General features: G+C 56.8%; 1 protein-coding gene and 1 long non-coding RNA gene across 2 annotated transcripts; one reads left to right on the top strand and one right to left on the bottom strand.

Annotated features, from left to right (window-relative positions):
* Positions 1 to 785: 785 nt before the first annotated feature.
* Positions 786 to 7064, bottom strand: LOC309623401. Its single transcript, XR_014241354.1, has 2 exons — positions 6879 to 7064; positions 786 to 6150 (listed from the first exon to the last, which is right to left on the bottom strand). It is a non-coding gene; the product is annotated as an uncharacterized lncRNA (long non-coding RNA).
* Positions 7065 to 7209: 145 nt separating this feature from the next.
* Positions 7210 to 25726, top strand: PWWP3A (PWWP domain containing 3A, DNA repair factor). Its single transcript, XM_082380273.1, has 14 exons — positions 7210 to 7377; positions 8275 to 8399; positions 8977 to 9062; positions 10161 to 10231; positions 11819 to 12550; positions 13505 to 13615; positions 15337 to 15407; positions 16736 to 16812; positions 17246 to 17306; positions 18763 to 18838; positions 19176 to 19226; positions 19653 to 20089; positions 21255 to 21343; positions 24265 to 25726. Exons 2-14 carry the CDS (start codon positions 8343 to 8345, stop codon positions 24317 to 24319), a joined length of 1974 nt encoding a protein of 657 aa, XP_082236399.1. The 5' UTR covers positions 7210 to 7377; positions 8275 to 8342; the 3' UTR covers positions 24320 to 25726.
* The last annotated feature ends 1948 nt before the right edge of the window (positions 25727 to 27674 follow it).

The following is a 27674-nucleotide window of genomic DNA, read 5'->3' as shown; positions in this document are numbered from 1 at the left end:
GGTGGGCTGACATGGGGAGCTGGTGAAGGACGTCCCGGGACAGGCCGCCTGGCCCCTGGGCTCTCCCCTCCTCCTGCTGTGGCCCCCGCCCAAAGGGCAGCGCTGACCTACACAGGGAAGTTCTGGAGGAAATCTGCCTGCTGCGAGGGTTGCCTTTCCCTTCATTTGTTCAGACCCCAGTTGTCAAGCATACCCTGGGTGCAGGTGCAGGGCTCGTCCTGAGGACACCGCAGGGAGCAAGCTGACCCAGGCGCGGCTACTTCCAGCACTGCTGGCAGGGATGCAATTAGTCTGTGGCCGTGGGCCTCACCCGAGGGGGATTCTGCTCCCCTGGGACACTGGGCCATGTCTGGGGACATCTGTGGTTGTCACGACTGAGGGTGCCCCTGGCATCGAGTGGATGGGGGCCACGGAGGCTGCTCTACACCCCACAGTGCCTGCGACCTCCCCCCCCGCCAGAAAACAACTGGCCTCAGCATCAGCAGTCACAGGGGGAGACCCTACTCTGGCGTTAAAGCTGGTCAGTGCACAATGGGGTCAGTGCTGAGAAGGGCACACGGCTCCTTCACAGTGGTCAGCGGAGCCATGGATGAGGCCTGAAGGCCAAGTGAGGAGTCGGGGCTCCCGGGACAGCTGGCAGTGGGGCAGCTGTGGGGATGGGGGTCAACACGGTACGGCAAAGAGCAGTTAGCTCAGCAGCACTTGATCACCCCTTGGGGCCTAGACAGAGCACAGAAGAGCTAGCATTATGTTGGTGGTCTTAAAATTTTTTACTTTTTTAAAAAAAAAAAATAACAGTACAGAAGTAATACAGGCCTAAGGCAGCCAGACAAAGCTAAAGAACATGATGGAACCCCGCCTGCCCTTCCTCCAGTTCGGCCCTGCGCCCACGTCTGGCTGACGTCAGTACCAGATGAGCTGGGCCTCGGCTCTATGGGGACCTGGGCACATTAGGCTTTCATTGTTTTAATTAGTAGCTTGGTTCTCCTTGGGTTTCTTGTGAATCATGGGCGTCTTCCAACAACCACGTTAATATTCATCTTTGTCAGACGCGGTCGTGCTGCACGCCTACCAAGTGCTGGCCGGGGCTCCTGGCTGCTGGGTTCCAGCTGGCTGGTGGGCTGGGCCGTGCAGGCTACTTCTCTGCTTTAGCTTAGCTGGTCCAGCTCTGCAAGGGTCTGGCCAATCCTGCCTCGTGGCTCAAGGCCCGCGAATGGGACGTCGGAGGTCCCTGACCCCCACCTGCTCCGCCATCTCCCGCCGTCTCTCTGTCTCTTGATCTCCATGGGTACCCACCTCTCACGGCTCCTTTCCCTCTCCTCCCGAATGCAGCTATTTTCTCATGCAGAGGAGTTTAGCTGTCTCCCTGTGGGCCCTTTCATCTCACGTCCTCAGGGCCTCGCTCACCGTCCCCTAGTACTAATTACGGTATTTTCCTAAACAAGCCCAGTTGGTCTCTAAAATGAGTTCTGATACCAGCTGGTAAAATTAATTTTTTCCCCAACCATCCTCTACGATACAGTAACGAAAGACACACAGTCTCTTGTCGGCAGGTGGTCAGCGTCTCGGGTAGACGAGTATGTAGACAAATAATTACATTACAGCGTAAATCAGCGAGGCTTCGCACGGTGGTGCTGCAGTGACAAACAGCCCGCAGCTCAGCATCTATAAGCAACTAAGGTTCATTTCTCACAGACACTAGTGGGACTTGGTTGCACGTCATCCCCCCCAAATTCAGGTCCACCCAGAACCTCAGAATGTGATCTTATTTGGAAATAGGGTCTGTGCCGACGTAATTAGTTGAGATGAAGCCGTACTGGATTAGGGTGGGCCCTAAATCCAACAACTGGTGTCCGTATAAGAGGAGACACAGGGACACCTGGCAGGGAGAAAAAGCCATGTGAAGATGGAGGCAGGGAGGGGAAGGATGTGTCTACAAGTCAAGGATTGCCAGAGCCCCTATCAGCGGGGAGAGGGGTGTGGGGCAGATTCTCCCTCAAGCCCCCAGAAAGAACCAGCGTAGCCCACACCTCGATCTCAGACGTCTCCGGAAGTGTGGGGTCAGGGATGTCATTGCTTGCAGCCACGGGAACTCATCCAGCAGCCGTCCACCAGAGCTGGTGGCGCTCATCTGTGTATCACCGTCCTCCTTACTCTCGGCCCCGGCTGGCGGGGCAGCCAGCATCAGGGGCAGAGCCGGTCCCCAGGGTGGACAGAAAGGGGATGAGGGGACCTCCATGCTGGCCACGGTGCTCTGCTCACATTTCATCAGCCAAAGCAAGTGCCCTGACCACGTCTGCATCAAGTGGGCAGGATGCGCCCCATGGAGGAGAGAGAACCAAACAGACGGGAACAGTGCCAGTGACCACCATGCTTTAGGTTCAGACCGGCCGTGGGCTCAGAGGGAAACCTGCTCCCTGGGCTGGGCTCCCAGGGAGGGTTTCACGAAACTTGAGCTGGGACTGGAGAGGGAGGTGGCCCTGGAGAGAACAGAAACGGAGGAAGGCGGGAGAGGGAACTTGGGAACTCTGCCTCAGTGGACCAAGGGACGCCTGCACTGCAACAGGTTACCACAAATGGCAGCTTAAAACAACACTATCTGAAAGCTTCTGTGGGTCAGGAGCCCGGGCACGTGTGGCTGGGTGTTCTGCTAGGGTCCCCTGGTGGTGATCCAGGTGTCAGCTGGGGCTGTGTTGCATCCGAGGCTGGGGCCTCTTCCAAGTTCACAGGTTGTTGGCTGAGTTCCTTTCCTGGCAGCTACCTAACGCATGGCATCTTCCTTCCCCACGGACCACAGGAGAGCCTCTGCCGCCTCCGGGGGAACCCAGTCTTCTCTTCTAAATGGCTCCTTCGATCTGGCCTGGCCCGGCCAGGATAATCTCCCTTTTAATTAACTACAGGTCAACTGATTAGGGACCTTCATTCCATCAGGAAAATCCCTCTGCCTTTGCCAGAGTATCATATGATCAGGATGTGACGCTCATCACGTCGCAGGTTCTACCCACGCTCAAGGGCGTGAGCCACTGGGGACCAGCTTAGGATTCTGCCTGCCACCCAGTTAAAGACACTGACAGCAGGGGGGAGACTGGGTGGAGAACGGCCAACAGGAGGCCGCTGGCACAACAGCTTGAGGTGTGGCCGTTGGCACCTGGGGTCTCGGCAGGAGTGATTCAGGACATGCAGGTGCCTTTCTCATTGGGGTTTGTTCTCGGCCCCCCAGAGTCACAGCACCAGCCTCCCCTCTATTTTACATGCTATGGGTAAGGGTCCCAAGTAACAAAAATGCTGCTCTGAGTTACATAGGGGTGAGGTGTGGAAGGCTTCTGCTGTGACAGTTTGTCAGCTGCCCTCCAATATCCCTTCTCCCTCAAATAGAAGAACCCCATTCTTGATTAGGCAGGTGGCCCCCAGAATAAGGGCAACTCTCCCAGCCGGCCTGCACCTAGGCATAGCTGGGTGGGTATGTTTGGACCCGTGGGACGCGGGGCAGACATGGTACATCCAAGGCCTAGGTGACTCAGGCCCCCCACTGACCCTCGGTCCCTGCAGTGGGCAGATGGGCCCCAAAGATGTCCACACCCTCATCTCTGGAAACTCTGTATATATCATGTGAGATGGCAAGGGGGACTCTGCAGGTGGGATTGAGGTTAGGGACCTTAAGATAGGGAGATTATCCGGCACACACACAGCACGAAATACTGCTCGGTAACAAAAAGGAAGGCAGTCCTGATACACTCGAGGGCTTGGAGGCACCTCCCAGGTGTTGCGCTGAGTAAGAGAGACGCAGCTCCGAAGGTTCTGTGCTGCACTGTCGCTTCTGTAGAACATTCTCAGGATGACGAAGATGGAGAAGAGTCCTGGTGCCCAGGGGTGAGGTGTGGTGGCGAGGTGGGGGTCTACCCAGGGTAGCTGGAGGGAGCTCTCTGTGGGGAGAGAAATGCCCTGTATCTTGACTGGTGGTTACACGAATCTACACAAGAGATACAATGACTCAGAAGTCTACACGCACTGTCCCCATGTCACTGTCCTGGTTTTGATACTGTATTATAGTTACATAAGATAACCTTTGGAGGAAACTGGGTGACAGGTACAAGGGAACTCTCTGTACTACTTTTGCAAATTTCTATGAATCTATAATTATTTAAAAAATAATAAGATAGAAAAAAAATCTTCCTAGGGCACATCTAAGCCCCGAGGGACTCCTCTGTGTCACTCCACCTTCACCTTGGTCCTGGCCTCACTAGGCTTCACTTAGTTCCTCTGACGAGTTGGGCCTTCTGCCACCCCAGGGCCTTTGCACAGTTCCCTAAGCTCTGAAAGCTCTCTCCCAACCCATTCAGACGTCAGGTTTCAGGGTTAAACGTCATTTCCTTGATCCCCACCCACACCCCTGCTCCAGACAAGGTTGTCTCTTTGTAATTCTCAAAGCTCCCTGCGCTTCTCCTGTATTAACTTCTTCAGAACTTCTATTTATTTTTTGGTACAGTGGTTACCAATCTGGACTCTGGAGCGGGACTTCCTGTTTCAAGTCTTAGCTCTGCCTTAGACAGGTGACTTAACCTCTTTCTATCTCGGTTTCCTTTAAAGTCCCCAATGAATCACATCTGCTGGTATAATCCTCTCCCCTTGTATCTGAACTGGCCCTGTGAGTCGCTTTCACCAAGAGAACATGGTGGAAGTGAGGTCGTGCCAGCTCCAAGCCTACACCTTAAGAAGGGCTGGCAGCGTCCACCGTTGTGCTCTTGGGAACCTTGAGCAGCCGTGTAGGCAACAAGTCTGCTTCCCTGCTGAAGCGAGCATGTGGAGGGGCCGGGCCCTGAGAGCACGTGGAGAGACAAACCTGACAGGCCCAGGCTCTGGCTGACTCACCAGCTGAACACAAGCACCCATGTGGCCACTGGCGAGACCAGCAGAAGAACCACGCAGCTGAACCCAGGCCAGACTGCACAACTGTGAGCAAACAACTCGGTTCTTTCAGCTAATGGGCTTCGTGGTCCCTTGTTGTACAGTAATAACCAAAACAACTGGGCTGATTATTGTTTTTTATCTTTAAATGCATGAAACTAACGGTATGATTCTTTTTATTTATTTATTTATTTTTGGCTGCCTTGGGGCTTCGTTGATGCACGCGGGCTTTCTCTAGTTGCGGCGAGTAGGGGCTACTCTTCACTGCGGTCCGCGGGCTTCTCATTGCGGTGGCTTCTCTTGTTGTGGAGCACGGGCTCTAGGCACGTGGGCTCAGTAGTTGTGGCTCGCGGGCTCTAGAGCACAGGCTCAGTAGTTGTGGCGCACGGGCTTAGCTGCTCCGCGGCATGTGGGATCTTCCCGGACCAGGGCTCGAACCCGTGCCCCCTGCATTGGCAGGCGGATTCTTAACCACTGCATCACCAGGGGAGTCCCGGGGCCGATTATTATACTAACGTTTTAGGGTTCTTGTGTTAAATAAAATTAATAATTATAAAGTGCTTATAGTAGTGCCAGCATAAAGTGTTTCAGTCTTAGTTGTGGTTTTATTAAATGTCTTCTCCATCAGGCTGAGTTCCCTGAGTGCTATTTTCCTCACCACTGTATGCCCAGTTCCTGTCACCAAGCAGTCACTCAAACATTCGTTTAAAGAATAAGCACACACCCCAAATCATCGAGACTCACAGTTGCACCAAAGAGTCTACTTCTGAAGCAGCACAAATGACGGGCAGAGTCAGTGAGGGAACATCCTTTGACAAGATCCACCCTTCTCAGAAGTCTGTTTGGCTTTCATTAAAAATTTTTCCCCTTCTACTGGAAATGCATCATAAATATTTCTTGTTACCGAAGACATTTCAAAAAATAACTTCCATCATATTTTAGCTAACCACACCTCTACTGTTGGACATCTCAGGGCCTCCTGATTTTTTCCACGATATAAGTAACGCTGCAGAAAACATCACTGCACACCCATCTTTGTGCACATCTGATTATATCTTTCCGATAAATCTCTGGAAGTGGAAATTGCGGGGTTGGAGGGTCTGCAACGTTTTCGAGGCATTTGACAGATAACGTCAAGTCGTTTTCCAGAAAGGTACCAATTCACACGTCTCAGCAGCCCCGAATTACGGCTGCCCATCTCACATCCCGCGCTGGGGCCGGGCCTGAGGATTTCTCTCACCTTTGCTAATTGGATGATGGCAGAAAAAACGTATTATGTTTGTTACTGAACCATGAACCACGTCAAAGACGAAGACGTCTTTTTACACACACACACACACACACACACACACACACACACACCCCGAGCGAGCCAGCCTGCACCAGGGCGGAATCTGTATTTTCTCAAACGATGGAAATGGAGCATCCAAATGGCCCGTGGACTGAGACGCCCCGCCGTGTTTCCATGCATTCGGGGCCCTAAGGAGGCCACGAAGGGACCCCACTCAACACCCTGATCTTGTGAACAGGGACTCCGACCCCCGCGTGACCGGGGCGAGCGGCCACCTGGCCCTGCGTGGGCTGCACCGGTGTCCACGGCCCCCTAGCGACCCGCCGCGTTTGACACGAAACTTCCTCGAACGAGGCGGGCCGAGCAGCACCGGCTCCCGAACGCGGCGCCACGACACGTTGAACCCCGAATTCTGCCTTCGACCCAGCAGACACTCTGAGTCCGGCCGGGGGCGGAGGGGACACACTCGCGTCTGCGGCCGTCCGTGGGGTCGCCACTTCGCACACCTGAACCCCACACTGTGTCTTCACACCGACCCCACGGCGACCACCGCACTGACGTGGCCGGCGCGGGGTCGGCAGGGTACCTGCTTCCTGGGTCATCGCCCACACAAGTGGGTCATGTGCGAAACGCACGACCACCCCTCTGGTGGGCGCGGGTCGGAACCGCCGCGACGCCTCACCTCTGGCGCCTCAGGCCGTGGAAGGTTCTGGAAGGCTCTCGAGGCTTTCCTCAGGGCCTCGGCGGGGAGGGGCCTCGAGGGCCGCGCGAGCCTGACAGGCGCAGTAAAGAGGCGGCGGGCGCCCGGGCCGGAAGATGGAGGTCGCCGCCGTCGCCGCCCATCTCTAGCCCGCACGCCCGCCCTCGCCCTTCAGTCAGCCTGGCGCGCGCTCGCCTGTCACTCTGCGAGCAGCCGGGCGGAAGGGGCGGGGCCGTGGCGCGAATGCGGGCTCCCCATTGGTCGGAGGCGGGGGCGGGGCTTGGCACAGCCGCCAGGCTGGCCCCGCCCCCGGCCCGCGGGAGCGGCGGCGGCGGCGGCGGCGGTGGCGGCGGAGGTGGTGAGCGCGGGCGCGGACGGCTGCGCCTGGGGCGGCGCGGGTGCAACCGCCGTTGGACCGCCGCGGCCACCTCGCCCTCCGCGCTGGGCTCGGGGACGCCGTGCTGGGGAGGCGGGGCGCCCGGTGAGCCCGGCGGGCTGCGCCCCTCGGGTCGGCCGGGCGGGGGCTGAGGCGGCGCGGCCGGGCCTGGGGGAGGGGTGAACCCCGAAAGAGGCTCCCCAGGGCGGTAACCCGCCCTGCCGCGGGAGCCCCCGTCTCTGTTCATTGAATCCCTTTGCTCTCTGAACCCCTTTTCTCCCTGGACCCCACTTCTGCATCCTGAACCCCCATCTCTGCTCCCCGAACCCCTACCTCTGCTCCCTGAAGCCCCTCGTTTGCTGCCTGAACCCCTATCTCTGCTGCCTGAAGCCCCACCTCTGCCCCCTGAAGCCCCCATCTTCTGCTAACTGGACCCACCCTCTCCTGCCGGGGTGAACCCCTCTTTGCACAAACGAACACCCCCCCACACACACGTCCTTTTTTCTTTACTGTCACCGCCAGACCAGCCTTCCCCATTGATGTAATCAACGGTCTGCAGCTGTCCAGTCCTTTCAGGGACACGGCAGCCAAAAGAGCAGTCGTGTTCCTCTGATTTTATTTTTTTGCGCTGTGGTCAACTGTTAACTCCCCAAACATGGGAGGGTTGTAAGCTTTGATTGTTTTTAAGCTTTGAATGTTTACAACGCCTCTCCTGCCGACGTTGGAGGCAGGCTGATTTATTCAGGAGCCTTTTAAAAATAATCTAGACGGGACCTTTGGGAGGGACTTTGGCTGTATTTTATTTATGAAAATCATCCAGGCGCCTCCCTAGGCACTGAGGCCGGTCACTTCTTTTTGGCATTGAGCCAACTCAGTGCAGGATGATGGAATTGAACCATCTCCTTGAGGATCAGCCCCGCTAACCTTTGCCCTTGAGGGTTGTGTCTGCGTTGAAATGGGAAGCAAACGATGTTATAAACCACCGTGCAAATTTTGTTGCAGGGCACATCGCGTCAGACCTTCAAGTACTTTGTGCCAAATCATTACTGCTTACCACATGAGTCTAAATCATGACGGATGCCAAGTATGTCCTCTGCAGATGGAAAAGGCGATTATGGCCTGCAAAGGTGACAGCTATTCTTCTGTAATTTCAGGAATTTGAAATGACTTTCGGGTGACAAGTAAAATCTTTATCAGGAGATATCTAGGAGTTGCTTCAGCGAAATAATTGAGTCTGAACAGTTGGCGCTCCTCTCCGTTGGCACCGATTCTCCCTCCTTCCCCGTCTAATGGGGATTTGGTCGAGTGCTTACAAGGTTATGCTTCCGGAAGTGTCTTTTTTTTTTTCCTCACACTGGGGAAAAAAAAAAATTTAACAGAGTCAGCTATAAAAAGGCATGTAAGGCTGTAACTCAAGGAAATAGCTGGCCGGGAGCCCTGATAGTAAATAACGGGAGTATCTCGGGGAGACTTCCCAGCAGCGTTGTGGGAAGAGGGCCAGATAAAACCCTGGTTCTGGTCTGGGTCTGCTGCTGCACCTTGTGCCTCAGTTTCCCCGCCTCTGGAGTCCTTTGCTCCTTTAAGAATCATCTGTTGCATTTGTATTTATGGGTCGCCACGGCTTCTTACATTGTGTTAGCTGTTTGTTGTGTCTAAGTAACAAGGTTTTTTTTTCTTTCTTCTTCTTTTTTTTTCCTAATGTAGGTCTTGGCCAGAACTGAGAAGTCAGCCAAAAATAAGAGAAAAAAGGGATTTTTTCTAGACGTTCAGATACTTTCCCTAGACAAAAAGTTAAGTGTTGTGTTTTTGTGATATTATCTTTTTTCCATATGAGATTTCTGATACTACCATTCCCTCCCCAAAAAAGTGAAGAGCACTCTTAAGGGCTTCTTATCTTTTTAGTTATAAATGGGATCAAAATAACCCAAAGCGGAAAACAACTGATTTTATTTCACGTAAGTTTGGAAATTGAAGATGTATACGAGGTACTGATGTCCAGAGAGATCAGTACAAAAATGGAACGAATTTAAATTAAACGCGAGGTAAACGCTCATTGGGGTTCAAGTAGGGCTGTTTCCTTCCCACAGATGTATTTGTGTGTCTTTTTTTCAGAAACTTGTGTGACAGCCCCCTGAGTTTTGGGATATTTGATGTTTGAGCCTGTGCCTCTGATAAACTGTCGTTTAGCATTCAGAAGGCAAACGCACGGGTGTGGGGAAGCACGTTATGTTGTGTTCTTGATCGTCCGTCCGTGGTGGAAGGACGTAGATGACCGGGAATGATTAAAATGCCCAGGTCATGTGTGTCTGACGGGAGAATTCCCAATTCTAAATAGAGAATGAAACCAAGTCAGCTCCTGCTCCCGCCTCCCCACGTCCCCGCGTCCCCATCCCTCTTTCTTCAGAGCCGCTCCTAAGCCTGCTTAGTCCACAGCTCACACTTTCCCCGAGGCTGGGAAGGTAATTGAATACTCGAGTTTGAAAGGAAAGCGCATCCTTTTAAACTAAAACACACCTGCTGGGCCGTAAACAGCTTTTAGTGACATTATCCTCTACTCTGAAAATCTAACAAAGGAGTTATTTGTGCAGTTGAAAGTGGGATTTGCCACATAAAAGCCACAATTTGAATTCATTTTTGCTCTTAAATCCAGCCAACCTTTTCTGTCTTAAAAGGGGAAAGGAAAAAACAAAACCAAAAACATTCACCAGGGTCCTTGCTGCCTCTCACCTCAGGTGCATGAATTCCCAGTTGGCCGTGACTTTTGGTTTGAGTGGAAGGGTGCAAAGGAAGAAAATGAATCTAATTCTTTTGTCGTCTAAAGCAAAACGTGTTTGAAACGTCTTGGTGGCATGGCTGGTGGCGTATAACGGCCGTTCCTGTCCCTGCAGAATTAAGGTGAAAAGCACGGGAGCCCAGATCCTGAAGAAGTCTCACATTGAAGGCATTGCTTCCTCGTTAGGTAAGACCATGTTTTTGAGTAACTGTGAGGTTTTAATAAAGTAAGAGGCAGTTTGGGAGAAGATGGAGACTCAGGTCTGCAAAGCGACCCTGTTCAGGGTTTTCCCCTTCATACAAGGGAACGTGATTTCCCTGAGCTGGAGGAGATGGGTCTGCTTTGTTCACCCTTTCTAGAATTTGCCCCTCGAGCCCGTCCTGTTCTTGACTCCTAGGATGGCCAGTGGTGGCATCAGGGTCCACAGGCCACATCCGCGGCCCTGCAGGCCATGCAGAAGGGGCGCACCTCCCTGAAGAAAGGGGGAGAGGCTTTTCCTCTTTTTATGTGTTTTGCTTATCGCGTAGCAAGACTGAGGTGGTTCTGTTGCTGGTCTGGCCTCCGCCCAAGGTCAGAGAAGCAGTTGGATGTGTATTTAAATTCTATCGCTGAGCCCAGGGGAGTAAAAAGGGTGTGACCGGCACCAGCCTTGCTGCCAGGGTGTCGGTGTCTGCGGGCTGTCGGGGCGGGGGGCGGTGCGAGGCGGGCTGGAAGTGGAGCCCAGACTCCGGCCTCCTTGCATCTCGTCGTAGGTCAGACAGACTTGGCCTGAGCCCGGCCCAGCTCTGCCCACGGTGCACACACCCCCTAGGAGACCGACCGGGCGCCGGCCTAGGCGCGCCCTTCCACAGGCCCAGACGTGGAAGCGTTCTCCCTGCTCAGACTGGGAGTGCTTACTTCACGTGCAGAGAGCTTTCTGTCCTGTGTAAAGGTTGCCCAGGGTATCTTCCAGCGGTAACTGTGACGTAGGGTCCATTTTCCTGCGTCTCTGGGGAAACCGCTCTCGTTCAGAGCATGATGCCCGCCTCGGGCGGCGGCGACCAGCACCTCTCGGACGCCGTGACTGTTCGTGCAGCCCGTGTTGGGGGGCCGCTTGCTTGTGGGCGCCTTTACCGTTAGACGGGTAAACACTGTGTCGATGGAGGCATCATTTATGCCTGCTGAGCTGTGGCGTCGCCTCCGTCCCCTCGTTCAGATAAGAGCACGGCACCTGCGCGTCGGAGTGAACGAGGAAAGCTGTTGCAGCGGGGAGGTCAGGCTGAAGTTTCCAGGCCCCTGGTGCCACTCGCTGGCTTGGAAATGCCCTTGCAGAGAAGTGTGGGCGATTTACCGGCCCACGAGGAGCCTCTTAGTCGTCTGTTTGTCACCCCCACCCCAGAGTACACTGCCCGCAGAGTTCTTTATTTAGTTGGTGTGGGTTTCTGCTGACCCTGATTGAATTTGAAACTGTGAGGCTGAGAGAGGATTGGAGAAACATCTGAATACGTTTTGCCGGGCGGCATTGTTTTGTAACCTGGAGGAATGTATCTTTGTAACCCAATCAGGGGAGGGTCAGTCAGTTTGCTTTTGGGAAAGGGAAGCCTTGCAGCCCTGAACTGTTTTTTTTGTCGTCCGGGTCCCTCCTTTGGGAAGATGTAGGTGAGAAGCGTCAGCCTCCCTTCAGGTGCCGAGACCAGCGGTCCCAGTGAGACGCCCCAGCCGGTGGAGCACCGCTCGGGTGCCGGTGCCGGCTGTCTGCCCATCACCAGGCTTTGTTCCTTTTCTGTCCTTCAGCCTTGCAGAACGAGGTTGCTGCCGCGCCCCTGGAGGAGTTGGCCTACAGGCGGTCGCTCCGCGTGGCTCTGGATGTTTTGAATGAGAGAACCCGTCCGTGTCAAGAAAGCTCTTCCGGGGAAGAGAGGACCACTCGGTCTCTGAGAGCGAAGCCCACGGAACCGGCCTCCTCGCTCTGCGACCCCAGCCCTTCGCCTTTGCTCCACGAAGACGCGTCCGGCAGTCCTGGGCACACGAGGAGGGAACGTGCGCCCCAGAGGCTGTCCGGCCCGCCCGCTTGTGAGGAGGACCCCGGGTGCAGAGTGGACCACAAGAAGGGGCTCGGGAGAAGCGGAGGCCTGCGCGCCCCAGCCGTCTCCTTGGCCGGCAGTGGTGCTCAGGACGGACGGGGATCCAGAAAACACCGGGCAAACCGGACGGTGAACCGGACAACGACCCTGAGTAAACGGGAGAGGAACCTGGCACGGGGGCCCAGGTGGGGTCAGGAAGCGCCTCCGTCCTCAGAGGGAGCCGGGGAGGAAGAGAGTGAGACGGGGGCCAGCCCGGCAGCCCTGCGCTCGCCTCCCGGAGGCGGGGCCGAAGGTCCTCCGGGCGGCCCCAGTGCCCGTGGCCACCCTGCCCAGCACCTGTGCCCGGACGGCGGCCAGAGGCCGGGGCCCCGCATGGCTCCGCGCAGCCCCACTCAGCTCGGCCCCGCAGAGGAGACCAGGGACGCCCGGCTCCTGGAGGGAGGTAAAAGCCCCGGAGAGGACGAGTCGTGTGCCGGGGAGGGGGCGGCGTCTGCTTCTCCCGTGGCCCATCCGGAGCCAGGCACCCATGTATTTTTAACTAGATTCTGAATGAGATTGTTACCAAAATAGATTCCGAGCAGAGATGTCCTAAGTCCTTTTCGTCTGTCTCTCCCACTGGGCTATAATTACCTCAACTGCTCCCAAATACTTGTGTGTTTTTATTTTTGTTTTGAAGCGGAGGGAGGGAGTGGAGGGGCGCGGGGCGGAAGCATGTGGCTGTGATAACGCTGCATCTGCTCCCCGAGGATTAATTCCTTTCTTCTTCCCGTCGCAGAAGCCATGATGCACTCCCGTTAAATTGGCAGGAATCTCAGCAGTGATTAACTCACTTAAAAGGCTCCTGACTTTTTAGGGATTCCCGTGTCATGTATTTCTGTGTGGCTGCAGCCAGGCGCTATGATTCCGTCCGTTTGGACGTTGTAGCATCCCACTTAGTTTTGAAACGCTAATTTGGAGATCCAGTTCTGCGCGGCTGGTACCTTGCGCTCTGCCTGCCCCGCAGTCTCTCCTGGGTTTCTGCCTTTCTTCGGCCCCTGAAAGGGGCCCTCTCCCTGGCGCCGGGGGCGCGGGGATGGTTTCCCAAGGGGCCTGGCCCCAGGGCCGCCCCCTCCCCGCGTGTCCGAGGGCGCCTGCGTGAAGGGACAAGCTGCACGCGAGGACCCCTTGCCCAGTTCCTCCACCTTCCCTGCTTGCGCTCGCGGTCTCTCCTGCCCTCCTCTCTCTCTTATTCTGTTGAACGTGCTTTCACCGACGTGCCCTGCCTGAGCGAGGCCGCGGGGAAGTCTGCGTCGCGGCAGCTTTGCTCCCTGCGCCGATGCCCACGTATCAGGAGGTGCTCCTGGGGTGAGTCCCTGGGACCGTGACGGGGGAAAGTCTGACCTTCCCTTGTTGGCAGCCCGTCCACCTTCTGAAGACTCAGTGGCGTTGAACGCCGTGAACGCTCTCCTGGCAGGAGACGAGGAGGAGGAGGAGGACGAGGAGCCCCCGAGAATCCTCCTGTACCACGGTAAGCGAGTGGCGCCTTCCTGGGGGGAGGCCTGCGGCGCCCGACGTCCGGGGAAGGTCTCTCGCTGCGCTGCCTGGGTTTCATCCTGAGCCGAGGGCTTACGGAGAGGGAGTCCGGGGTCCGCTGTCCAGGACAACCACGTGAGGGGGGGCTCCCTGGGGCGCGACAGCCCAGCCTCCCTGCTGTCGCCTCAGAGGGGACGGAGGAGGGCAGCCGAGTGAATAGATGGGCTCTGTCGCCACCGCTTGGGTGCGGCCTGGCGCTGCCTCGCAGCCTTCCCGGATGGCGTCCCGAGAAGCAGGGGCTCGGCGCCCCCACGTGTGCACAGTGCCTGCCCGCGCCCCCAGGCACAGGTCAGCTGCCCCTGTCCTCCCCGGAAGGGGGTCAGACACAGGCCCAAAGGTCAGAACCAGCCAGGAACGGAAAGCTAGTTTGCTTTCAACTGAATAATCGCGGACCGGTTTCAGTATTAGACTCGGCCGTTAACCGTTAGTCTTAACGTGGTCTGGGGGTGGTTTTGGTTTGGGTTTTGGATCTTTTTATTGTGAAACATTTACGCGTTCACAGGCTGCAGCGCGAGCAGCACGGGAGGCCTGGGGGCCTCTGCACGGCCGGGGGGCTGGCCTGGAGCCCCCCCCGTCCCCCCCCCCCCGTCCCCCGTCGTCCCCACGCAGCAGGCTCCCTGCCCTTTCTGTGTAAGCGAGTCTCGGGCGTTTCCCGCGGGCTCTGCCGATTGTTCCTGGTGGCGGCTGGTTACTATGGTGTCTGGATGCTTCCGCCTGGGCTGCAGTGCCTGGGCTCCTGGGGAGTCACTGGGGTCAGCTCCCCGCGGGCTCGCTGGGCGCAGGGGGGCCGCCGTGCCTTCTTGCAGAGGGCGTTTCCGTCCCTGTCGCCCCACAGGGGTCAGTTACAGCCCCAGAAACCCGGGTGTTGGCTCTTTTCTCCCGGTTTTGTCTTCCATTTGGTTTTGGTTTGCTGGTGTTTTGGCGGGCCGGCCCGGGTTGGCTGTCTGCACCCGTGACCCGTCGTCCTGGGGGCCACGACGCTCCTCTCGCGGGTGACCAGCGCTCCGCGTGTGCCCCAGGCGGCTCCCTGTCCCCCAGGTCCCCTTTCTCTCACAGCCCTTCCTCCTGTCAGGCACCGCAGTGTGGCCGGTTTTTGAATGTTTGAGTTATTTACACATTCTGGAACTTTTTTGGTTGAGGATGCAGTTAAATTTTGTTGAGAAGTTACTTGCAGTTATCTTACGATTGTTTGAATAGTTCTCTTTTTTTTAACACTTTAAAGCCCCCAGTTTCCCAGACAGATGAGCTTCTCAGAAATTCAGTCCCCGTATGGGGTCTTCATTGTGTGCTGTGGTCTCCTTTCTGTTTATGTGCCATGCTCTTTAAAAAGTGCTTTATTCTGGAGTAACCTGAGGCTTACAGAGCAGTTGCAGAGGTGGCACCGAGCCCCCGCCTGCCCCCGTCCCCACGAGCACGGCGCACGGTCACTGCTAGGAAACCAGCTGTCACCCTGGCCGCGCTTGTGGTCGGCATTTGGGTTCCAGGGGCAGGACTTACAAACCTGCCCCTCAGACTCTCGGGTCTGTTAGGGGAACTATGTCAACACTGGGCTTAAACAATGTCTCCGTGGTTGCGTTTTCTCCAACAGCTGCTTTTGGTGCCCGTTACGGATCTAACTTGTCTCTTTTTGTTTTCCTTTCTTTCTTTCAATTCTAGAACCACGTTCGTTTGAAGTAGGAATGCTAGTCTGGCTTAAATACCAAAAATACCCCTTCTGGCCCGCAGTGGTAAGAATTCTCCTCCACCCCCTGCTCGCTCAGTTGGTCCCCCGAGCCTGAGGTCCAGCGTCCTCCATTCTTGACGCCGGGACCCGGGCAGGTGGTCCACTGTTCTGGTGTTACTGGGGAAACGCTGGGTCCGTGAGCATCGACGTGGACGCGTTTACCTAAGGAAAGGGGGTCTCAGCCTTCTGGCACAAAGGATTGTGAGGCTTATAGGTCAGGTTTTTATCAAGCAGGCTTAGAAAGCCTGCCTCCAAAAAACGCCCATGGTTTGCTCATTTAAAATATTCTACATTTCAGCTTTTTAGTGTGCAGATTAGGGTGGGCATTCGTTGCACAGCAGGTGTTTGAGGTCCTGGCCGCGCCCCCAGTGCAGCGGACGCCCTTAAGTGTGGCTGACGTCCTGGCTGTGCCTCCTCCGCCTGCTTGGACGGTGCCCATGGTCAGTTGGAGAATTTGTGAGGCAGGGGCACCACCCGGTTGCCCTCGCCCCTGCCATTTCCACCTGAATTTCCCCCCCTTTGTCCTCTTCTGGCAGGGGCAGGGTTCTGATGGTTCTAGCTGTAGTTCTTTAACTTTTAGGAAGAGGCAGTGGTGTGTAAATCCTAAAGATAGCTGCCACAGTGGAGCGGCTTTTGTTGTCGCGATGAGTCTGAGCTCATCCGGGTCAGCACGGCCTCCTGGCACGTGGCTGACCGTCCCAGGAAGGACAGAATGAAATCTGTGCGGCATCTGTAGACAGAGCGCAGACGTGCAGGTGAACCGGGGTTGCCGTGCAGCTCCGTGGCAGGGTTTGAGGGGCTAATTATCGGGGACCCTCACTTCCCGAGGTTCCCGTGTCCTCCTGCGGTTGGCAGCCTTCTCCCCGCCTCTCCGCTTTCCCCAGTTCCCGGGGGCCCTGCTGCTTCATGGGTGCCAGCGGCGCAGATACCCGTGGCGTGCGGGCTCCATCCTCACCCACGGCGCTGGTGACGCCGAGAGGGGCCCCTCTGGGGTCCACAGCCTGCCGCCTCCCGCCTGACATCTGCTGGGCCCGGCCGGGCCTCCCCGAGCTTGCTTTGCCTGTCCCCCAGAATGAGGAGGATCGCGCCCTGAGCCGGGCGGAAGTGCTGAAGGCAGCGGCCATGAGTCCTCTTGTTGTAGAGCCCCGGCTCTGCTTGGTCGGAACAGCACTGAGGGCCACGCGGCGCTTTCTGAGCGTTTCCCGGTGTCGGCTGTCAGCCCGAGCCGGCTGCGTTCCTTGTCACGTGCTTGACGAGGTGACATCAGGAAAGTGTCGAAAACCCACGACCTTCTGGGTCCTTGACACCTGGTTTTCTTGGATCTGCCAACAGGTCAAAAGTGTCAGGCGAAGAGATAAGAAAGCGAGTGTGCTTTTCATTGAAGGAAACATGAACCCCAAAGGCAGAGGGTAAACCCACTGTTCTCTGCTCTTGCTGAGTGCTTCTGGGTGGAGGCTGGCGAACGGGGCCGGGGTGGGGTTCAGGGATGCGGCCAGATGGTTGGGTTTTCCAGACTGCTTGCCGGCTTCCAGAGTCAGCCCCGCCGGACACTCCTTGGGCCCCCATTTCCCACAAACTGCAGCGGAGTTGGCTCCCTGCAGGGGCTGTGAGCAACCCCCTGCCCAGTCACCCCCCTCCGCTCAGTCCTCCACTGGGGGCAGAAGCACCGTCTTCCCGGAGCCGGCCTGGAAGCATGGGCACACCTGGGCCCAGCTCCGAGGGGCTCCCTCCTCCACCCACGAGCCTGCGCTGGCAGAGGCCCCACGCTTTCCCAGAGGAAGGGCGCTTTTAGGTCGCGGGATGGGGCTGGCTCCCGTGAACTTCTGCTCTCTCTGCTTCCAGCATCACGGTGTCTCTCCGGCGATTGAAGCACTTTGATTGTAAAGAAAAGCAGGCGCTTCTGGTACGTGGATGGTTGTTTGCGCTGCTTTGAAGGGCTGGCTTGGTGGCTGGTAACGGTGTCCTCCACCACGAGGCCCTTCAGACAGCGGTAGTTGTGGGAGTGACGCCTGGCCCCGGCTGCTCCGCTGGGGGTCACTGCCCCTGGGGCGGCTGCTGGCCGTTCCCCACTGCGCAGGTTTGGCGTGGAGGACAGGGCGCCCTGCGCAGAGGGGAGGTGGGAGAGCCCAGGGCCAAGGCCCACAACTTGCGGCTGCATCTGAGCCGCCGCCGGGAAGAGCACTGTAGACCCCGAGGCCGTGAGCCTGAGCACCATGTACATCAGGGAGCATCATCGCCGTGGCCCTGTGACCGGCCCAGCCCATGAGTCCCCAGGAGCTAGTCCACACAGGGTGCTGTCTGTTAACTCTGAAACACCCACCACTTCGTTGTCCCAACTTTCAAAAACACAGACTGCGACTGGGTCGGGCAGTGGGGCCCATGAGCCCCGCTCCGACGCGGGTGTCTTCTTGGCCCCCGGTCAGCGGGTTCTGGGCTCTGCGTGGGGTGACGCCTTCCCGTGTGGGAAGCAGCATCTGAGCTGGTTCCCCGGGTGAGTGGGATGCGGTGGGGCTGTCAGGGCATCTCCTGCCGACCAGCTGTTCTCTGAGGGCAGCAGGCCACGGGCCTCAAGTGCGGGCGCTGCTCGGAAGGTCGGCACCCACACTGGACCCAGCCTTGGGCTCTTGGGACCGGAGGGCGGGGGCAGAGGGGAGGGGGGAATCGAGTTTGAGATTCGTGTGCCTCAAATACCTGAGGAATGGGTTTTATCGCAAGGATGCCCGGGTTCAAGAAGATGGCGTGCAGGCTTCGCGAGACCCGGATGCCTGGGCATGTCCCCTGGAAACGGGCCGTGGGAGCTCGGGCACGTGCCGGCGACACCCTGCTGTCCCAGGTGCTGCTCAGCGAGCCTGGCCGCGGCCCAAGCGCCCTCCGCCTCTGGAGCTGCCCGCCCCTCCCAGCACACACCTGTGGGTCTCAGGCTGGTCTCGCTGGTCATCCCAGCTCAGGGGTTCTCCCTGGGGGTGACGGCCTTGGGTTGCTGTGAGGATCACACGCCAGGGGTCCCTCCCCCGGGGCAGCACTTCTTCCCACTGACCGTGTACAGTTGAGGGCCACGGGCCCAGAGGTGTCTCCCACGGGGTTCATCTCCTGCAGCCTCACGTCTTGTCCATCTGATGGCCCGTCAGCTGCCCTGCGGTGGGTTTTCGCCTTCCTGCTCTCAGGGTGTGTGGTGTCTCTCTCGGCCCCGAGGGCTCGGCTCACAGGGGACCGTTTTCTGAGCAGCCCTGGCCCCAGACATGCCTCGCAGGGAGCCCTGTGCCGGGGCGTCTGCAGGCCCCTTCCTGGACGAGGGGACTGAGGACGCGGGGCCTCGGAGGTGCTCCCGGCTGACGCCCGCCGTCTGGGTCTTGTTGCAGGACGAGGCCAAGGAGGACTTCGACCAGGCCATCGGCTGGTGCGTCTCCCTCATCACCGACTACAGGGTCCGGCTTGGTACGTGGGGCTCCGGCGCCCCTGCACGAAGTGACGGGGGGCAGCAGTGCGGGGCCTTCCCTGAGGGCCCCCGAGGGTGGAGGGTGGCCCGGTCCCCATAGCTGTCTGGCCCAGCCCCGAGCAGGCTTCTCCCCATCCCAGCGGACAGGCAGGTGCCTGGTGGAGGCTCATCCCGGGTCTGAACAGAACGGTTTCCTTTGAATCCGGGCTGGTTTCCATCCGTCCCAGGTCCGGCCGTGGGGGGTCCTCGGGCTTGAGGTCAGGGCGCACACCAGCTGGACGACCCGGCAGAGTCCAGTCCTGTGTGTGACCTGACTTCCCTTCCGCCCCTGTGCAGGTTGTGGTTCCTTCGCTGGCTCTTTCCTGGAATACTACGCGGCTGATATAAGTAAGTCCGCCCGCAGTTCCTTTAAGGTGGGACCCGCTCTTTTGCCCGTTAGGAGTGGCAGTCTTCTTTGAGCTCTGGAGGGGTGTGTGCGGCGGGCAGCGCGCCCCAAGCCTGAGGCCTACGGTCCAGCCATGCCTGGGTCCACGGGGTCCCCTCGCTTCCCTCTGCTGTGGGGCCGGGAGGGCGGCTGCACACCCACACCTGCCGCCAGTGCCCAGGTCACCCGCCTGGGGCCGGGGCATCTGCGTGGCCCTCTCCCTGCCCTCCTGTCGCTGGCGTCTGCAGGGTTCCGCTGAAGCAGGGTGGAGGGCAGAGCTGGGGCGAAGGGCGGGGGTCCTGTTGGCGGGAGAGCCCTCGGGGACCGTCCCGGCGCAGCCCACGTGGTCGCCGAGGGCGCCCAGTCACGGGGGTGCGCTTCCTCCGCAGGCTCCCCCGTCCGCAAGTCCATCCAGCGGGACGTCCAGGGGACCAGGTTCCCCGCGCTGAGCGGGGTGGGCCCCGAGGAGGCCTCGGCAGGGAGCCCGCGGGGCAGGAGGCCGGCCTGCAGGAAGGTCCTCCCTGACCGCTCGCGGGCCGCCCGGGACCGGGCCAACCAGAAGCTGGTGGAGTACATCGTGAAGGCCCGGGGCGCCGAGAGCCACCTGCGGGCCATCCTGAAGAACAGGAAGCCGTCCAGGTGGTTGAAGACGTTCCTGAGCTCGGGTCAGTACGTGACCTGTGTGGAGACGTACCTGGAGGACGAGGAGCAGCTGGACCTGGTGGTGAAGTACCTGCAGGGGGTGTACCAAGAGGCGGGGAGCAGGCTGCTGGCACGCGGGCACGGGGACGGGATCCGCTTCGTCCTGGATGTGCTTCTGCCCGAGGTGAGCGCCGGCGGGCCCCGCAGCACCCCGGGGTGTTGGGGCCTGGGCGTCGTTCTCCAGAAGCCTTCCCGGGGCGGTGCCGCCTGAGCCGTCCGCGGGCAGGGCCTGAGGCCTGGGGGCCTGAGTCTCCCCGAGGCGCTGTGGGCTGGGCGCTGCGGCCTGGGCCCCTCGGGTGGTCCCTGGCCCAGGGGAAGGGGAGCTTTAGCTTTGCGAACGTGCTTCAGCTGGAGCGCGGGCGGTCGAGGAGCTGGTGCACAGCCCCTCGGCCCTTCTTCAGTTCAGGGAGGACACTGCTGGCTGTGAATGGAACGTGTGGGAAAATGTCACCAGGCTCTAAAGTGTTGAGCTTTATCGTTGTGGAAATTTCAAATATGTTAAGAAAAATTAAGTAGCGCCGTGAACCCTCACGTGTCCGTCACCCGCTGGAATAGTGCGGCCTTGCTCCACTTGCACTTCCAGCCCCTCCTTCTGGATTGTTTTTTATCCGTGCGTACTTTCATGTGTGTCTCTAAAAAGGGTGATCCTGCCCCCTGGGGACACTGGGGGACGTCTGGGGTTGTCTGTGGTCGTCACGAGTGGGGGGCTCCTGCCGTCCTGTGGGTGGGGACCAGGACGCCGCTCCACACCCCACAGTCCAGGACGGCCCCTGTGTCAGCCGAGCCGAGGGGAGAGAGACGCTGCTCTGAACCGGAAGAACTCTTTAAAAATAAATAGCTACGATACTATGATTTCACTCCAAAAAAGTAACAGTGATCTTTTGATATCAGGCATCTATTGTGTATTCAGATTACTGCTTTGTGTTTTCTTGTTTTTTTCCTTTTTTTTTCTTTTTTTATGGCCACGTCACACGGCTTGTGGGATCTTATTAGTTCCCCAACCAGGGATTGAACCCAGGCCTGGCAGTGAAAGCACGGAGTCCTAACCACTGGACGGCCAGGGAAGTCCCCAGGTTCTGCCTTTCTCTGCTTTTGGTGACGTGAACTCTCATCTCATCCAAAAGAGAACGTTGTAGATTTAATTTGGAAACATCAGGAGCAGAGATTTCGTAGACTGTACGAGTGTGCGCTGGGAGGGCTCTGGCGGCCGCCCGCCCACGCGGCCTCCTCCGAGCTCGGTGCGAGCCGCCAGGCCCGGCCTGAGCCTGACGTGCGCTGCCCTCTTGCAGGCCATCATCTGCGCGATTTCCGCGGTGGACGCTGTGGACTACAAGACGGCCGAGGAGAAGTACATACGAGGACCTTCACTCAGCTACCGGTAGGCAGGCCGCGCTGCGTCCTGAAGGGCTTCGTCTCCACGCGCCGGCGGCTGTGGTGGCTGGGCTGAGGGGCCCTGGTCCGAGCTGGCAGAGCTGGGCCCACCGTGCCCTACGTCCTTCATGGGGCTGATGTTTACCTCCCCGACGTTCTCCCCCGTTGCCTCGATGCCACGGCTATTTGAGGAAACAGCGAGATTAAGCAGCAGCCGCTGCCCGGACGTCCCTGGCTGGCGGGAAGAATGCGGTGATCAAGATGTTCCTCTCACGCTGGTGTGGTTAGCGCCCTGGACTGGCGGTCTGGAGCCCCTAATCCCATCTCTGGGCGGGCTGCCAGGCCTTGCTGGGAGCAGGCGGGGCCGCGTGGCGGTGACAGGCTGAAGAACCAACTAGGGTCTCATGGTGCAGACTCTCCCCAGCCGCGGCGGCTGCCCTGCACGGCCGGTAAAGAGACGGTGCTCCCGGCAGAGTGAGGTCCGGGCGGCCCGTCTCCAGCCGGCACCACCCTCCTGCTCGGGCTGCCGGTCGGAGGGCGTCCTGAGTTTCCCGCAGCCTCCGCCGGCTGCAGGCACCCCGGATGCCTGTGGAGGGCCGTGGGCTGTGCCCCGGCCGCGCCCTGCCGCCTCAGGGACGCGGTCTGAGCGCCGAGCGCTGAGCCCGGTCCCTTGGGCCGGGTGTCAGTCGGGCAGTGGGTCTGTCCCGGTGCGTCCACCTCCCGATTCTTTTCACACCGTAGTTGCGTTTAGGTTCTTGTGCACAAACCATCGAGCCTCGGCACCACGACAGGGTTTGGGTCTCCTCGTGGGGTTCTTAGGCTGCTGTGTTGCGTTTACCTTTGGGTCGTCCCCCTCAGGATCATATTCCTTGTTGATCCTGAGAGGGGCAGCCAGTCAACTAACTGATCATGTAATTTTTTGTTAACAGATAGGCATTTAAAGGACAATTTGATATTTCATCATTTTTTCATTGTAGTTTATTTTTCTTCATTGTGGTGAAATACCCATAACGTAAAATTCACCATCTTAACCATTTTAAGCACACAGCTCAGTGGCATTGAGCACATTCACACTGTCAGGCAACCATCCCTACCATCATCTCCAGAACTTTCTCATCTTCCCAAACTGAAACTCGGTCCCCATGAAACACTCACTTCTTTGTTTATGGGGGTTTTGTTTGTTTGTTTGTTTTTAATTGAAGTATAATTGATTTACAATATTATGTTACTTTCAGGTGTACAGCAAAGTGACTCAGTTATATGTACACATGTGTGTGTGTCTGTGTTCTTTCTTTTAGATTTTTTTCACTACAGTTTGTTACAAGATACGGAGTATAGTTCCCTGTGCTATATAGTAAATCCTTGATGTTCATCTATTTTATATATACCAGTGTGCATCTATTAATCTCAAACTCCCACTTTATCCCTTCCCACCCTTCCCCTTTGGCAACCGTAAGTTTGTTTATGTCTGTGAGTCTGTGTCAGTTTTGTAAATAAGTTCATTTGTGTCATACTTTAGATTCCACATATAAGTGACATTGTATGGTATTTGTCTTTTTCTGCCTGATTTACTTCACTTAGTATAGGGATTTCCCTGGCGGTCCAGTGGTTAGGAGTTGGTGCTCTCACTGCCGCAGCCAGGTTCCATCCCTGGTTGGGGAACTAAGATCCTGCAAGCCGTGTGGCATGGCCAAAAAAAACTACAGATAATTCACTTAGTATGATAATCTCTAAGTCCATCTGTGTTGATGCAAATGGCATTATTTAGTTCTTTTTTATGGCTGAATGATATTCTATTGTATATGTGTACCACATCTTCTTTATCTATTCATCGATGGACATTTCGGTTGTTTCCATGTCTTGGCTGTTGTGAAGAGTGCTGCAATGCACATTGGGGTGCATGTATCTGTTTTTTTTTTTAAGATTTTTTTTTTTCAAGATTTTTTTGATGTGGACCATTTTTAAAGTCTTCATTAAATTTGTTACAATATTGCTTCTGTTTTGCGTTTTGGTTTTTTGGCCATGACGCATGTGGGATTTTAGCTCCCTGACCAGGGACGGAACCCACACCCCCTGAATTGGAAGGTGAAGTCCTAACCACTGGACCGCCAGGGAAGTCCCTATCTTTTCGAATTAGAGTTGTGTCTGGGTATATTCCAGGAGTGGGATTGCTGGATCATATGGTAATTCTGTTTTTACTTTTTTGAGGCATCTCCGTACTGTTTTCCATACTGGATGCACCAACTTAACATTCCCACCAACAGTGTAGGAGGAGGGTTCCCTCTTCTCCACATCCTCTCCAGCATTTGTTATTTGTAGACTTTTTTTTTTTTTAATATTTATTGATTTGGTTGCACCGGGTCTTAGTTGTGGCATGTGAACTCTTAGTTGTGGTATGCATGTGGGATCTAGTTCCCTGACCAGGGATCAGGTGATACCCCCTGCACTGGGAGCACGGAATCTTAACCACTGTGCTACCAGGGAAGTCCCGTTACTTGTAGACTTTATTACGATGGCCATTCCGACCAGTGTGAGGTGATACCTCATTGTAGTTTTGGTTTGCATTTCTCTAATAATTAGTGATGTTGAGCATCTTTTCGTGTGCCTGTTGGCCATCTGTATGTCTTTGGAGAAATTTGGATTTAGGTCTTCTTCCCGTTTTTCGATTGGGTTGTTTGTTTTTTTGTTATTGAGTTGTATGAGCTGTTTGTATATTTTGGAAATCAAGCCCTCTTCAGTTATATCATTTGTAAATATTTTCTCCCAGTCCATAGGTTGATGGTTTCCTTTGCTGTGCAAGAGCTTATAAGTTTGGTTAGGATCCCATTTGTTTATTTTTCTTTGATTTCTCTTGCCTTGGGAGAGGGTTTATGTTTATTAAAACAGAATTGCTGACTAAAACGAAGTGATCTCCTTTTGGTTTTGCAGGGAAAAAGAAATATTTGATACGCAGCTCCTGGAAGAAAGGAGCCGGCGAAGCTGAGGCCGGTGGAGGCAAGGCCCTGCACTCTGGAGCACAGGCGGGCCGTCGGCCTCCCTGACGGCTGCCGCCTCTGTTTTCCTGGCTCTTGTGGAAGGTACAGCTCCTGAAAGGGTTTGAAAGGACAGAGACTTTTTTTTTTTTTTTTTAACTTTACGTCATTACCTGTGACTGTACCGTGTAGGTTCACAGAAGGTGCACGTTTGTGTTTTATGTTGAAAAGCACTGTACCCAACGTTAAACAGGAGCTTTAAAGACTCTGATATGAACGTATGGCTCCCGCAAGATCAATGTATTTTTCCGTTTGTTTCCCTCCTGTGTGTGGCTCCTCTTACGATGGCTCCTGAGTTTGCTGTGCCTCTGTTACGTGTTTTTGAGGCAAACCCGTGTTTGTAAGAGGCAGGACCCGAGACCCGCTGCTTTCCCGTGCTCTAGCATCTTCTGGGACTCATGCAGGAGAGCAGACGGACCGGCAGTCTTTCCAGCCTCTTTCCGCACGGCCCCCATGTGGGTTTCCCCGCCCGGCCTTGTCACCGCGCAGTCAGCTGCCCAGATAGCTGTGACGATCCCACCGGGCTGCTGCGCCCGCCCGGCCCGGCCAAGGTCATTGTGTGCACAGCCTGGGCCTGGGCCGTGGGGTTGCAGCCCGGCGCCCGTGGAAACCAGTCCTTTGTCTGGAAGCCCGAAGCACAGATGGGTCCCCCGATGCCTGAGGGTCCCAGGCTCAGGACCCTCCCCCACCACCTTTGGAGAGAGTTGTGTGAAGGCCCGGTCCTTGATGTGGTCACAGAAATTCTGTTCTGGTTTAAAGCCACACACGGTGGATCATTTATTCTAAGCTGACGCGAGGCTGCCTGTGGAAGGAAACAGCCAAGTCCCCACCGTGATGGCTGGGCCGCGGCGTCTGAGCACGGCCAGTCCTCCCCGAAGCCGGCACCGGCCAGCGAGCGGCCGCTGCAGAGGACAGTTGGGGAGAGGTTCTCGCGGGCGCCGGGGACACGGGCCCTGATCCTGACGGGAGGCTGGGTCCCCGCGGGAGGGAGGTGCAGAGATCACTGCGGGGACCTGTGTGTGGTGTCTCTGCTGGTTTTGCTGAAACCTAAGCAGAGGTGCAGACACGGCCCTGGAGGTCCCGCTGAGCTGCCCCCCAGGGCGGTCGGAGGGGCATCCCGTGTGGGCCAGGCTTGGGAGGACGGCCCTGCCAGCATCTCCACCGCGGCCTCGCTCCCTTCTAGAAAGGTCTAGACAGCAAGCCTCCTTGAAGTGGGTCAGGATGGAGAACAGGGTGCTCTTGTGGGTGAGGCATCCACGTGGAATATTCCGTTATTGTGAAGTATTTTTATATATCTGTGTTCTGAGCTCTGGTTGTGGAATTGAACTCTTCAGACTGGAATTAAATGCCGTTTTGCAGCCCTGCCTGTTCTTTCCTGGGCCCCACGCGCAGCCCACCTTGGGCACTCGGGCCGGCCACGCTGTCCCCGACGGCTGCTTCTGGAGGCTCCTTCCCCAGCCTGGCTGGGGAGGCGGTTTCCACATCAGCCGAGCAGAGCCGGTGTCTGTCAGGTGTGCTGGGTGCTGACCAGAAGTGCTGGAGGCTTCTGCCTCTCGGCACCCAGCCCCATCCCAGTCCTGCGCCCCAGCAGGTGTGTTCAGCTCCTGACTCCCACTGTGTTATGTTTTTGTTCGTCTTGAAACTTTGTCCCAGGGCCACTGGGGCAGGCAGTGCTGGGTGGGCGTCTGTTGATGCCCCAAATTGGTGCTGGGTAGTGGTTACGAAGGCAGAGCCAGCTGACCAAGTGAGGAATGTTCCAGGAGGGGCTGTGAGGTGGCCCTGGCCCCCGGGAAGCCAGCGCACTGGGCTGCTTCTGCATCAAGAAGAGAGACCCAGCACAACACGGGGTGCAGCCGGGGCCCCCACCGGCCGGCCCGTGGCCTCCTGCACCCCCGTCCACCACAGCCCCAGCTTCCCTGCACCCACCCTCACCCGGCGTCCCCCCTCAGCTGTCTGGGCTCCGTCCAGCTGGCGTCTCAGCAGCCCGCACCTCTGCATGGCCACCCTGCTCCCCCCCCGTGTCCCATCCCCTCCCCGGGCGTCCACCCCTGCCCCGGTCACCTCCCACCACTCACAGCCACCCTTCCTGAACCTCTTTTAGCCAGACCCCTGACCCCAGACCCTGTGATGCTTGTCCTACAGTCTCTGTACCTTTCTCGCTCCAGCCCAGATGGCATGAGGGGACGATCAGACCCCCCAGTGCAAGGAGCAGTGCATCAACAAAACCGCTTCCTGGAAGGGGGAGTTTTCCTGTGTTCACTTCAGCACCTCTTTTTTTTTTTTTTTTTTTTAAACATCTTTATTGGAGTATAATTGCTTTACAATGGTGTGTTAGTTTCTGCTTTATAACAAAGTGAATCAGTTATACATATACATATGTTCCCATATCTCCTCCCTCTTGCATCTCCCTCCCTCCCACCCTCCCTATCCCACCCCAGCACCTCTTTTAAGTCTATCATTTATCTAGGAAATTGATTAAGACGAGGGATGCACACACACACAGAATCTCAAATCAGACAGGCACGGCTGTGCAGTGTGGTCAGTGCCCCTCCCCCCAACGCATGGCTTCTACGACCAGGCTTTCCTGTCCCGGCTACCCTCGCAGCCCCTGCTCCCCCCATCCTCCTGCCCGTGCTCCACCCCTTCCAGGTCCTGCTCCCCACCTCCTCCAGCCCTGGCTCCCCCTCCTCTCCCCCCCACCTCCTCCCCACCTACCCATCTGCCCCTCACCCCCTCACTGACCCTCACTGTTCCTGGAATTATGGTGAACCCTCTGTTAACTCCCTGCCCTATCAGACCTGCTTCTCCGTTTCAGGGCTCTCCCTTGACCCCCCAGTTTCCTGATGCAGGCTCTTACCTCCCCTATCCACCTCCCCTCCCCATCCAATCCATCACCCTGACAGCTGATTGCCCCTCCTGTATTAGTTATCCATCCCTGCCTTAGCAGTGAACCGGCCCCTGGCGGCTGGAAGCAACATTCTCTCTTGACTGGGCTGTTCTGTGGTCTCAGGAGGTCGCAGTCAGATGTCTGAAGGCTCGAATGAGGCTGGGAGCTCGGCTCCCAGGTGCCTGGCTCACGGGACAAGGAACGTTAGGAGAAAACAGGAGCCTGAATAATGCCTGGACATGAGTTGGCGATGTAACACATTGGGTCATGAATTGTTAACGTCAGTGTAAAATGTTAGCAGTAGGAGAGACTGGGTGATGAGTACAGCGAACTCTGTACTAGGTTTGTGACTTTTCTCTGAATCAAACTATTTGGAAGTACAAGGTTTATTTTAATTAAAAAATTCCAGCTCCACAACC

This window comes from Balaenoptera borealis, assembly GCF_965194805.1.
Source record: "Balaenoptera borealis genome assembly, chromosome: 2".
In the NCBI taxonomy this organism is placed as follows: domain Eukaryota; kingdom Metazoa; phylum Chordata; class Mammalia; order Artiodactyla; family Balaenopteridae; genus Balaenoptera; species Balaenoptera borealis.
Note: the sequence above shows the minus strand (reverse complement) of the source record. Positions and strands in the feature narration are given on the sequence as shown.

Excerpts from the sequence above, each read along its gene's own strand:
- PWWP3A (XM_082380273.1), top strand. The coding sequence starts at position 8,343 with ATGACGGATGCCAAGTATGTCCTCTGCAGATGGAAAAGGCGATTATGG. Across the intron at positions 16,813-17,245 it reads ATGAACCCCAAAGGCAGAGG|CATCACGGTGTCTCTCCGGC; the intron begins GTAAACCCACTG and ends CTCTGCTTCCAG. Across the intron at positions 21,344-24,264 it reads GGACCTTCACTCAGCTACCG|GGAAAAAGAAATATTTGATA; the intron begins GTAGGCAGGCCG and ends TTGGTTTTGCAG.